The sequence below is a fragment of the Bactrocera neohumeralis genome, chromosome 4 (assembly GCF_024586455.1).
Source record: "Bactrocera neohumeralis isolate Rockhampton chromosome 4, APGP_CSIRO_Bneo_wtdbg2-racon-allhic-juicebox.fasta_v2, whole genome shotgun sequence".
NCBI classification, from domain to species: Eukaryota; Metazoa; Arthropoda; class Insecta; order Diptera; family Tephritidae; genus Bactrocera; species Bactrocera neohumeralis.
The window spans coordinates 43,745,730-43,759,271 of record NC_065921.1 but is presented as its reverse complement, the minus strand read 5'-3'; the positions used below and the strand labels follow the sequence as shown (position 1 = coordinate 43,759,271).

The 13,542-nt window shown below is 34.9% G+C and overlaps 2 protein-coding genes across 3 annotated transcripts; one reads left to right on the top strand and one right to left on the bottom strand.

The window, feature by feature from the left end:
* Positions 1–75: 75 nt before the first annotated feature.
* LOC126757106 (protein late bloomer) lies at positions 76–4,089 on the top strand. Its single transcript, XM_050470725.1, has 5 exons — positions 76–1,146; positions 1,353–1,526; positions 1,601–1,756; positions 3,270–3,467; positions 3,553–4,089. The coding sequence occupies exons 1-5, from the start codon at positions 1,087–1,089 to the stop codon at positions 3,703–3,705; spliced, it is 741 nt and encodes a 246-aa protein (XP_050326682.1). The 5' UTR covers positions 76–1,086; the 3' UTR covers positions 3,706–4,089.
* LOC126757109 (23 kDa integral membrane protein-like) lies at positions 4,007–12,018 on the bottom strand. Of its 2 annotated transcripts, none has more exons than XM_050470728.1 (5): positions 11,695–12,018; positions 11,339–11,506; positions 7,276–7,431; positions 6,969–7,160; positions 4,007–4,200 (listed from the first exon to the last, which is right to left on the bottom strand). In XM_050470728.1, the coding sequence occupies exons 1-5, from the start codon at positions 11,752–11,754 to the stop codon at positions 4,108–4,110; spliced, it is 669 nt and encodes a 222-aa protein (XP_050326685.1). In that variant the 5' UTR covers positions 11,755–12,018; the 3' UTR covers positions 4,007–4,107. The 2 variants fall into 2 exon arrangements, with proteins under 2 accessions (XP_050326685.1, XP_050326686.1); XM_050470729.1 differs by having other exon boundaries at positions 4,007–4,179.
* Positions 12,019–13,542: the final 1,524 nt, after the last annotated feature.

The window sequence follows — 13,542 nt, the reverse complement described above, 5'->3', positions numbered from 1 at the left end:
TCATTTTAATTTGTTTAATTATAATTACATATTTATATTTAATGTATGCGCTCTCATAAACATGCAAAATGTTCGCCTGAGTGTTAACGAGCGATGAACGCTAACGCCGCTTACCGTATTAATAGCCAAATGTTTTGCTGCCAAATCTTATGAGTTAGTGTTTGTTAGTGTACTGCATATTAATATTACTCATTATCAGTAATGAAGTTCATTAACATGCGCTACTTGATAGGAGACGATACAGCAATATTTATGTACATTTAACTACACACCCAACAAACCAAATGGTGATTTGAATGCCTTGTAATTCAAATCAATATGATGGTACGGAGCGTTGTGGGGTTATATGGAGATACAAACAAACCATGCAAACCAAACTGAATGATTAAATACATGGAACATTTTTTTTATTTTACGAGATATCTTCAGAAGATTTGGAGTGGATTAAAAGTCAAGGAATGATATAATCTCATAAGAAATTAGTCCGATCGGATGAGTATAGCATATAGCTGCCATACAAACTGACGGATCAACATCATTAAGATATGCACCTGTAGATGGTATTACAGCAGCGGTGCATCCGAAGTTAACGTTTCTTCTTGTATTTTTTTTTTGTTATGGTAGTGGTGTACAAACACGCCAAATAGCTTTGCACTCCATTCTGCTTACCCCGTTAAGACAGTGAAACCTTTCATCAAACTTTCATTGTTGTATTAGCAGCTGCTTTATTCAATCAGTAGTTAAGTCATTATTACATTTTCCTTTATTTTTGATCTTTTCTTTCCATACATCATCATATTCTGGCGTCAAGCGCGCAAACAACTTCTTTAATCAATACGAAAATGTTCGTTGGGCATAAAACAAAAAATAGAATAATAATAAAATATCGCCCGGTGTCATTGACAAGCCATGTTCAATATTTATTTCTTTGCATACAATTTTCTGACACCGATTTCAGTAACAACTTCGAGCCGTAAGGAAACAAATCGCCAGCATATTCTAAATATTTCATATTTTACGTTCATTAATTTACATAAATTACGGCAGTTCAGTTAAATTCAAGCGAAACTACAAAATAAAATAAAAATGAGTGTGATTTTTGCGGCAGTCAAGTGTTTCGTCTTCGCTTTCAATTTCTTTAGTTTGGTAAGTGTAGCGCAAAAGAAAAAAAGTAAATATGAGAGCAAAAATCAAAAAAGCCGTTGTGTGCAATTGTACTTAAGTGTTGTTGTTGGCATTCTACGACTGTTTTGCACACTTTACTTTGTTAGTAATTGTGTGACCCATTTATTATTTATTATTGTTTATTTACTTCTACACTCATTGCGCTAATTTCTCCACTATTTTTGCAGTTACTGGGCATTTGTATTGTTTGTTTGAATATTTTCGGTTTGGAGTTTGCCGTGCCAAATACCGATGAGCACACATACTGCATAGTTGGTATCATATTGGGCTCATTCGTATGCATGGCCACATTATTCGGCTGTTATGGCGTCATCTGCGAGTCGTTGGGCGTCAATGTGATTGTATGTTTTGCTTTCAATTTTTATTGCTATCTATTAATTATTTATTTATTTGAAAAAAAAAAATGCAACTGTAGTACTCGTTCTTTATGCTGATGTTGTTGTGCACGCAGTTGTTGCAAATGCAGACGTATAAACATCAGAAATTCTTCATAAATGCGCTGGATCTATTGGAGGATGCCTGGGATGATGTGGATGTGGATCCGAATGGAATGCAGTCGGTAGAGATAAATGTAAGTGTGTTAGAAGTATTTGTTTAGAATAATAATATTTCATTTTTTATTATACAAATTAATTACTTTTATTAATAATGGGTTGTCAAAAAAGTCTTCCGGTATTTTTATTGAATTTTTTTTTTTATTGAAATTGAAATGAATTTTTGATGACTCATGCCCAGCTCTTGACCGATCTACGGCTGCTACTATGCCGGTCTCTTTCGACCAATTCAGCGATTTCATCGCAATTTTCGACGACAGGCCTTCCGGAGCGTGGCGCATCTTCGACCACCTCTACACCAGAACGAAAACGTTGAAACCATCATTGTGCGGTGGAAATGGAAACTGTATCGGGTCCATAAACTTCACAAATTTTATTGGCGGCTTGAGATGCATTTTTGCCTTTAACGTAGTAGTACTGTAAAATATGCCGTATTTTCTCTTTATTTTGCTCCATGTTTGCGACGCTATAACTCACGAACGACTTGAAAGAAGCGACAATCAATCAGTCGTGTTAGCGCGTGAAATGAGCTTTCCAAAAATGTATAGCATGACCCGATGCGACGAATAAAACTAGAACTACGCGCTTTCAGCGCCAACTAGCGAAAATACCGCAAGACTTTTTTGACAACCATTATTTTTTTTCAATAATTTAGGATAATTTTTGCCTTTATACATTCCTTTATTTATGAAATTGTTATCTATTTCATTTAATTTGTTTTTATACTTTCATATGTAAATTTGAGTTAGAATAGCTTACTTATACTTAATATAATGTAGACGAATTAAATAAATTTTAATTCGAAAGTCGATTTAAAATTGAAAGCTGCAAAGTAGTCAGAGTTAATGTGCATCTCACGATCACGCGGCATAATTAAACGGCATAAAGGTGACCACTGATCATTATATGTAGTTTTACAATAGAACTAAAAAAATTATTAAATTAGATCAAAAAAAAAATTTTTATTATTGTTGCTGTTATTTGCCAAGATAATTAAAAAAGCATTTGTACTTAGTTTGTATAATTATTTTATAATTTGCATTTTCATTTTGGTTATATTTTTCGAAATGTTTTTCATTCATAATTAAAAAAATGTAGCTGTTGAGAAGGAACTTATATCCAGAGTTTTAATTGATTTCAAAATTTTTAAAATAATGTTATCGTTTTCTAGTTCACTTTTTCGTGGTTTTTATTTTTTATTATATTTTTTCAATACAATACATATTTTTTTAATATAATATAATTATCTATATTATTTTTTAAATTTTTATCTTATTTAGTTATAGGTTATATAGTTTTTTATTGTTTAAATATATATTTTTCGCTTAACTGATTGATATGTTATTTATGTTCTTGTTTTCGGTTAATTTATAATTTATTTTTCTATTAAAAATTAGTTTTTTTTTTAATAATTAATTTCAGTTTACTATATATTTTTAATTATGTATATACCTCAATTCATTTTCAATATGTTCATAACATTATGTACATACATACATATGTATACACATTTCATTATTTCCATTTCAGTATCACTGCTGTGGTCTCTACAATTCCAATGACTACAAGTACAGACGTATGGAGACGCCCGCGAGTTGTTATCGCTACCAAAATGTCACGCTTGAATCGAATTTATTTTCGCGCGGCTGTGTGGAAGCACTGGAAACGTCATATCACAAGACCATGGAGCGTGAAAATATTTTCAACTGGTCATTATTAATCTGTGAAGTAAGTAGGACTTAAACATGAAGAAGAAAATTAATTAAATACCGTAAATATATAAAAAACATGTGACCATATGCTCGTTTTGTAGTGCGCAGTCTTCCTCTACTCGTGCGTACTCAGTATTTTGCTTTTCAAGCGCACTCAGTCAACAGTTCACACAGCTGAGGATGGTCATCTGCCACCGCAGCCGGTGCAACGCATCAATCATTGCAATTCTCGAACTCACCTGTTGTCTAACTAACTAAATGGTAGTAAAACAAGTATGAAATGCAAAAGTCTGGTAAAAACTAATTTTTTTATTCAAATTATACGTATTATATAAAATTTCAAAAATACTGTTATATACACTAGTACCAATAAATTATAGGTTATCTTAAATTAATTATAGATATGTTGTATAAACATATATATATAGTGCATAATATAGGTATGAATAAACTATTTTAATTAAAATATGTTTGTAAATTCACAACATCCTACTGCTTTCACACTTCTTCATTTCTCAAAATTTAGTATCAAAATATTTTATTGTAAATAGTATGTATACTAGAATTGTATTGTATATATACTTTTTTTTAATAAAAAACTACTTTTTCTACTTAACGAATACTAATATTTACACAAATCAGTATGTTTGTTTATACTATAAGGTTTCATAATCTCCAGTTCGATGGTAAATTAAAGTCAGTATGAATGAGAATATCAAAGCCAGCAGCTGGAAAAAAATGCAAAATATCTTAATATTAAAATAAGTAAGAAAAAGTTCGAAAATATTTATATTAGGCATATGGAGGCTAAGGGAGGTATTGATCCGATTTTTGGAACAGGGGCATGCTGTCATCACAAAATTTTTTTTGCAGTACTAGAACTCATAGATTGATCAAAATATCAGTCCGTTCCCACGACAGTCGGGTCAACGTAATCGAAACCGACCCGGATTTTTATCCGGCCGAGAACTGTCAAGTTGGCAACAACAGCAACATAAAAAAATCGGTCGAATGCACTGGGGTCCAGATATTTTGGTGGGCTATTGAAAAGTTATAGTCCTATTTCGACCACTTTTGGGCGAAGCTTAAACTAAGGAGCACTAACCATTTACGCGGCGGGAGCACTTATACTTTAAAAAACATTTTATCCTACAGATGTCTCTTGTTTCTGCGATCCCCTGTACCAAATTAGAGTTTTGTATCTAAGTTAATGCTGAGTTATGGCACTTTATAGGTTTTCGTTTAATAGCAAAAGTGGCAGAAGTATAGCCTGAATATAGCAAAAAAGTGGGTCACATCTACGGACACTTCTCTACTCCCCTAATGGATCGTTTTTCTTCAATTAGGAGTCAAGTAACTTGAACTTCACCAGTTAGTCAGTGTAGATCCCACGGTACGAATGCCAGAAAACGGTGACCATTCCCTTCCCAGCCCGTAGCATAGTCTTTGCCTTCTTTGAAACAGATTATCAGTTGAAATCCACTGTTTCGATTACTTTTGGATCCATATTTAGACGATATTCGCCGACGGTTTTCTCGTGCCCAATAGTTGATGCGATCCTTTGCCGTTTGTTAAAATTGTTTTGAAGTATAACCGTTACCTCTTTCAAGAGTGGTTTAACTCTGCGATTTCCCTTCTGGAAACAAGAATCGAATCAGCGACGGACATTGCTTTAATCCCACTTTTATAAAATCTTTGCGCACGCTCGCTTTCACTACAGTTCAAAACAAAACTACAAGTTCGATTTGAAATTTTTACAGTGATCGGCGACGAGAACATTGCTCTTGCGTTAGAAGTGCTATCGCGGGGTGAACCTAAGTGATTGTCCGATCGCTTTCATACATACGTATGGTATTAATGACTCACAATAAATGACTCGAGCTGAGCTTTGTTAAATAAAAATTCCGCCGCTAAATATGAGTAGCATAATTTTAGTTCAATTAAAAGACTCAGTTTGCTGACCGTCCAATTTTTTTGTACTAAGTTCGTGTGCATTGTACTCTGATTTTGATAAAAGCTGTCTACAGTATCTTTGTAAAGCTTATGCGGTTCAACGCTCCATCTTCTGTGACAATGTGCAAATAAATCTTTCGCAAATTTTCTATGTTCAAAATTCTAAAGGCCACATCATTCCTGTCTATCGCTCTGCTATGCTATGTATATGGTACAGACTTATGTTATATGGTCGGCTAGAGAGCGGAAGTATTAGGACTGCATGAGGCATTAATTGTGTTGTTAATTGCCCATTGTTTACACAAATGGATACTTATCTCAGCTAGGGTTAACTCAATGAATCCTCAATGTGGTAACGAGCTGGGCGGAAAAAAGCGGCCCCGGGCGCAACGTCTTGGGGGCGGCAAAACGATCTTCGCCGTTTTTTAATATTCAGAAAAATACTTCAACAAATTTTTTTACAAAATTTATTATAAAAGATAAAGAGTTGTACACTCACTCTTCAGTCTTTGAATTTGTCTTATACTCGTATCTTTCTTAAAAATAGTGATAGAACATAAAGATGCACTTTTCTAGCTTTGTCTAGCGACGTGTCACCCTCACAGTTACCCTAGGCTTCGAATGTAACGAAAACTTTTATTTCTCCAAATTTTCAAAAATGGTATTTAAAAACTCCAATTCGGGCAAAAATTCCTGCAAATTGTGTTAAAAGTGTACAAGATATAGGGCGAAAATGGGTTTCTATGGCTTTTAATAAGATGTCTTGTAAATTTACTATCAATTTCCTCAAAAACCGTATTGTGAGAATTTTGGAACTTCAGAATTTGCGTGGCTCTAGTTCCTAAATTTTATATACTTAATATCGAAGATACTTTGTTTTTACAAACTGGATTCACTTTTGTTCGAACCACCTCATGAAACTTGTAGGTAGGTAGATAAAGGGGGGCGGCAGAACATCCTTGGCCCCGGGCGCCCGAAGTTGTAGCTATGCCACTGCAACAGATATACTATATTTTTCCAAAAAGCGGCTTCTTTTATTAAAGTGTACATGCACTTCGGTAGAACAGGTGATATACAGACCTTGATAGGCGAGTGATAGTGATAGGGGTTCTTAATTGATACTGCCCCATTGGGCCTAACGCGGTAAGACTAAAGCTTTTGGAGGACGCAACTTGTCAAAGCTACAAAGAAGAGGTAGAAACATCTAGATGCAATCTTCTCCACTTTCAAGCTTTTACCAGTCTAAGGTTGAAGCATCTCGGTTGCCATATTTTTTACAGACCCGACGAATTGGTTTGAATTGATATTAGCTGTCTCCATAAATTGTGGCAGGCTCTAGGCGTTTTGTCGATATGCCTAGCAGTTCTGATGGTCACAACGGACAAGAGTCTCTAGCAGTCCAAGTGGGATTCTTCGCGGCCTGATGAGTAGTCTGCCTATTTACCTAACCGAACATAACCTAAGGGAGATCTTTCATTTTGTTAGCTTATTTGGTGGCCGGTGGCAAAAATATATAATTATTAACTTCATATAAAAAATATATTGATTTACGCTTAAAATTTACCTGCGCCACAGCCAGTGTATAGCCAGCGTAAGATAACGCATTGCTCGCTCTCCCAGCGGCAAATTTCACCTTCTCCAAACAGCCATCATTATAATGGACCCAGGCGTCATTCTCGGCATAAAAGCAACTAGCAGGCAGTGGCAAATTTATGGATGTGTAGTCACTAGAATTGTGCAGACCGCAGCAATGAAACTAAACAATTAAAGAAAAATTTAAAGAATATTCACTAAAATTACTAAAATTATTTTAATGAAATAAAATATTTCTGAATATTTGTTTAATTTTTATAAATTTTATCCCCACCTACCCGACTTTCGATATCAGCCATTGGACCTTCTTCCACCAATTCCCTTTCCCACAGTAACTCTACGGCTTCCACTGTGCTCGTGATTATGCTCGTGGCTTCGAGATGTGTTACAATATACATTTGAGTGACGAATATAATTGTAACCAAGGCACAATACTTAAAAGAAATAAAAAAGCTGTCCAGTATTCAGGTAATTCACATTCCATTATTTACTTAATATAGAAAAAACCACAATGTAAAGAATGTAAGTAAATGTAAGATATCGACTGTTCTTTAGTTCGAATGAGTAATCCCACCTATGAGTATGTTCTTTGATCAGTTGTATGTTAGGCTGAAGATGTTTGTTATCCAAACTATGTACAGTGCGTTCACAAAATAACGTTTTCGTTTTAAAAAGTTAGGAAAAATGTTGCAATTAAAGAAAATACATTGTTTTGTTATATCGGGCGTTTATTCTACTCTCGTGTTCTTTATTAAAGCCTGACATCTTTGATGGCATCTTGCAATACTTAAATTTTTCACATATTCCGCAGCAAGCGATATTCGGGTATTTTTGAGTGCCCAAGTTATAACGTTTTTTGATGTTAAATCTATTTTGGCTTTCATTAAAGCCCAAATATTCTCTAATTCTCTATAGGATTGACGTCTGTTGACTGTGATGACAACATGAATTAACAATATGGCTTTCTTCTTTCCATTGGGCACAGAGTTTACTCTTATATTTCCGATTATTGTATTCTTGCAGTATCCAATCAGGGCTATTTTGGCATTTTAGCAGTTCAGCTGACTTCAGTAAAACCTTTTTACACAATTATTATTCCAACGGCGTTCAGCGTTTTGTGAACCACCTCAAAACCGCAATCCATGAGCAATATTTTTTTATTTTATTTTCTTAGTACATACATATGTATATTGAAGAATGCACACAGAAATTTGCATAACGTTCCGGTGAATATTTTCGAAATTACACGGAAATTTGAAAAAGGCGGTTTTCTCAAAATGGTGTTATCAAAGTCGATGACCAACATTACTTGAAAACTGCCAAACCGATTAGTCTAAATTTTAATATGAGCTGCTTAAATATATTTTTTAGTATTTAAATGAAAATTTTTCCTCACCGATAAATATTTTTTTAACAAACAATTTAAAGCCGAAATTGTGTTCAATCGATTTTTTTTTAGAAACCGCCATTTTGTCAAAAAGTTTTAGAGTCCTTATTCCTTCGATTAATTACAAGATTTAACAGTATCTACTTTAGAGAAATCTGTTTGGTTTTTAAAATTCAGAGGATCAAGTTCAGGGATATAGTGGTCACCGCAAAACGTCTTTTTTGAGAGGAGCTCTCGGAGATTTGCTGTAATTCCTTTCCAAATAAATATTTTTACTAATACTAAGTATTAAAATACAGTTAAAAGATACCATAATGTGTGTATAAATATTTGGATCAATAAATTTAAAAGTTTTCTCAAAAAAAATTCTGGAAATTCGCTTCTTCGGCCTTCTAACTGTATATAACCCCCTAGCACTCCTTTGAATAAATATAGTTCCTTTTTCTTAGCCAAACACGTACCAAAGATTTGAACAATATAAAAGTTGGCTGATCTGTAAATATTATATTAGCCTAATTACGGTTGATGTTTTCCTACGTCCAATGCAACCTTTTTTCAATGTTTGTTTTTAAAAGTAGGGGTTTGATTACAATGTTGCCGCGTTTTATGCAAGTTTTTTTTTTTTGAAGTTGATCCCTTATTGTGTTTAGAGATATATCTGATCCCTTTTACAAAAAGATTTTTTTTAACATCTCTTAAACTGAGAAGGTGTTTTTTCTCAAAAAGAGGAACATGCGCTTTGACCTCACTTCGAAATTTCACGTGATTTCTCCCTCCTTCTGGATTGTCATCTACTTACGTTTCCCGCATAGACATAATGGTCAGAACACCTCTAAAGAAATGACAACTTATTTACTTTGATACTTTGCAGGCCGACTCAATCGAGAACAATGAATAAATGGAAGAAATCCACATGCAATTTGTGGGTTAACCTGATTGCTTAACCAACAAGTCCATAGTTCATCCAGTATTAATCTTATATTATTGAGAGCTTTCCCAATGTTGCTGATCTGTACCCTACCAATCTATCGACAAATAAGTCGAAACAACGTTTCAAAATAGCCTCTACTTTATCTACTACTGGGTCATTTGTTCAGGTTCCTCCTGCTGTAGAGAGACACAACTTGAAAATTAGTAGTAATTTCGGATCTAAGTAAATCTTTCTCAGAGCCTCTTGTCCTGTCTAGTTCTGTGAAAGTTTTGGTTTAGAGCTTTCTATATGCTGTAAAATATGGATGGAGCGCTAATATATGTACAATTTTGACTGTCAAGAAATAATTATCTGTTTGTATGAATTTAAATCCGAATAATTTTTATATAAGTATGTGCAATAACTAGTAATACTATTAAAATCATTTTGAAATTATGAAACAACTGACTAACTTTAAGATTCCACAAACCTTTAGGCTCGCATCAAATACTACTTTGACAAAAATAATAAGACTTGTTCATAAATTTAAAATTCTTAATTTATTCTTTAAAAACTATGGGACGACATAGATCAAAGTAATCCCCAATACACTTGCGCCAACGTTCTTCGAAACAGTTGTTAAAGTCCATTTTTGGAATTCCCCTTCAATGTGCGTATCGAAGTCAGAAGTCACACGAATATAAATACGGTGATTGTGGCACAATATTGGTTGAAAATTTGGCGAAAAACTCACGAAAAACCAATGCAGTATACGACGCTGCATTATCGTGGAGCAAAAACAAGAGCTGTCGGCCCAAAATGCCGGCCTCTTTTTACGAATAGCGTCGCGCAAAGGACGCGTAACACCCAAATAGTATTCCTTGTTGACAGTTTAGCCGGTTACAAAGAATTCGGAGTGCACCACGCATCGAAAACCGAAGGAAACTGTCAGCATAAAAATGATTTTCAACCTGCTTTGACATGGCTTTTTCGGCTTAGTCGGAAAGCATTGTTTCACAGACTGTTTTTCGGCAATGTTGAGCGATTTTGGAAGCAATCGTGCTTTCACTTTTCTTAGAACCAAATGATCCTTCAAAATGGTTTTCACAACAAAGATTGTTAATCGTCGATTCTCAAGCATCAATTCCTTTATTTTATTGACGCGTTTGATTATCAGTTGATGTTGATGGTCATCCTGGACGTGGTTCGTCGTCAACGCCTTCTCGACCCTCTTTGAATAATTTGCACCAACCAAAAGCACTTGTTCGCGACAATTTTCACCGAAGATCTTTTCCAATATTATCAACACTTCGGCACCACAAATTTGATTTCGCACAAAAAATTTCATGGAACTACTTTGTTGAATAATTTCACTCATCGTAAAAATCGACAAATTCACTTTATGTACTTCAGAAAGACGAGCGTATACTAAATACTTACTATAATTTTGATGTGAAATTTGGCACAGATATCACTGACAGTCATACCAAAGGATCTGAACATCTCTTATGAACACATTTTTGTTAACGTTTTGAGTATAAAGCGTGTCAAACCTAAATTCTTACCAAAAGATACGAATTTTTTATAAAAACGACGTCGAGTAGGGCTCGCAAAAGAGATGTTTGACAACGTAACTGAGGATTTTACATTCACTTTACAAACACATCATTATTGCTAAGGCTAGGTGGGTTTATGAATATGACGCCGAAACTTTCCAACAATTTAGTGAATGGCGGACCAACAATGAGCTGCAATCAAAAAAATCAAAATTCGCTTAAGGCCATATCTGCCCTGACTTAGAACAAGTGCATGGAAAATTGGAACATATTTTGCAGACGATAATAAAGATTTGTATTAAGTACGTGAAAACTTTTTTGTCAGTCCGAGTAATACTGGATCAGGTAGTAAAAATAAGTAGAAGAATTTTGTTCCAGATTCTTTCAAAAATTAGGTCAAATAGTGGTATAATTTCTAATTTCCTTATAATTCTTAATTCTATGAAACTTTTCAACATTAAAATGGTTAATTAGCAATACATTCTTACCAGCCACATCAAGGCAGCCTTCGGTGGCTTTATGGCCCGATAGCCAACTAAAGAGGTCAGAGCCGTTAGGAGACCCGCCATTAAGCCAAGTATGCAATAAATCAAATGCAAATTCTGTACGGAGTCCATGAAGAGCGCACTCAGTAACACCATAATCAAACCGACGATCTGTAAACACACACATACTTATATACACGTATATTTTTGCAAAAGCTTTTAAAAGTAACGACGATTTCAAGTAATTAAAAAATATAGGTGAATGAGCAGTTAGATTGCTAGAAACGTGAAGATAAGAAGTGTAAAAGTGTAAACAAAAGAAAAAACCTTGCAAGTACGAGAAGACGGAGAAGACTCACTAGGCAAAGCGTGTTGGCGCACAAGTACATGTGCCTTATTAAAGGTGTTGCGAAATTCATTGCGAATTTGTTTACTTATTGCTATTGTTGAACACTTTTTTCATTAATTTATTTATTTTTGTTATATTTGCACTAATTTGGCATTTTCCGTATTTTTATACAACTTTTATTTGCACTTTGGTCAATTTCATTCACTAAAATAGCTTTGCTTGTATTAAATCTATTTTCGAATTCCTTGCTTCGACGTAATAGAGTTTTTACGCGTGCCCATTTGCAATGAACTGCGACCGTCTGCCGATGGACGGCGTCAAACTCATTCGCTGTGAAGCGCGCAAATCAACTAAAATAATTTTGCGGGGAATTCGCATAATACTTAACAACTGTATACATATACTTATTTACATATATACTTATGAGCAGACGGGATTTACAACGCACTGCCTGCCGATAACTCGAATAGAATGCCTTTGTGGTATTTGTCAAAGACTGCGCAGAACTCTACACGCGGCATTGTGGACTTCAGAATAGAAAATTTTGTAAAAAAAAATGTATATTTATTGATGGGAATGTAGTGCAGGTCCTCTCCAAGTTGGCGCATCCTAAGTAACGCTAAATTACCTGCGGTTTTTCAACTCCTCACTACTGTAACTGTGAAACCGGATTATGAGTAGGATTAGCTCTTAAGGATTTTGGTAGAATCCTGAGCTGGTTGAGCATGATGGGGTGATATTCATCAGAAATAGCTGACAGACTAATGTCGCAACCGCCCTCGTTCCATTAAAACCCTGGTAGCCCGCAGTGTACCTTCCCCGCTGGCTCAATAGAGCTAGGCCTGTTCGATCGCAGCACGGTGGATGGTGACATCTTCCGCGTGGAATGGAAGAGAGTGGCGGTGGCTATCTCCTCATACTTCCTAAAGGTAGTCAGAGGGGTCACCCCCATAGTAGTAGTAGGAAGCTGCGGACAAACCGGACCTTTCGCTTTGCCCTATGGTTCACGTCTGGCTGCCAGCTGAACCTTCCCCAGCGAAATTGATTGAGGAGATCCTCAGATAGTACTCACTACTCACGCATGACAGGACAGTAATAAGGCTGGAGAGAAACGAAGAACCATATCGACAAGCGCTGATTCGGCTAAATGCGGAGTCCATCGGTCCTCTCAGCAAAATCTAGGAAGCCATAAGCTTAGAATACTTCCGTCGGATGGTAAAACTGATGGCCCTCAGGCTTCAGATTCGATGGATATGGCAGGTGGAGATGGTCATACAACCATGGAGGACGCCGACCTTGAAACATTTATCAATTTTTCTATAGTAAAATTTCTATCAAAGATCCCACTGAATGTTTTGTCTGTATTAATTTTACTCTATTTAGATGTTCCAATCCAAGGTTAACATCTGACTCAACGTCTAAATGACGTTATGACTCTCTAGTTTTCTAACTGAATAAGTTCAAAGTCAAGAACTCTTCACTTCAAATTTCTCAGGATTATTTTAAGTTTTTTTAAATCAATAAAAATTACCGATATTTTTAATTTACATTTAAACGAGATAATATCTCAAAGGATATATGTAAGAGAATATACTTCAAAAGTATCGTATATTTATGTATGTACCGCACTCTCAAGTCCATATTGATTGAATAAAAGAAACATATTTTTCAGACAACAATAAACAGAGACCAGATGCACTATGAACGATGAATCATTAACTAAGCCGACAATACACATTTTATTTATATATTTTACTGTTATATTTACGTGACTACACACATAACATATGTTAGTGTAGTTTTTATCGGTTTTGTGCCAGACGTTGAAGGAAAAGCCAACTTATATTCATAAGCAAAA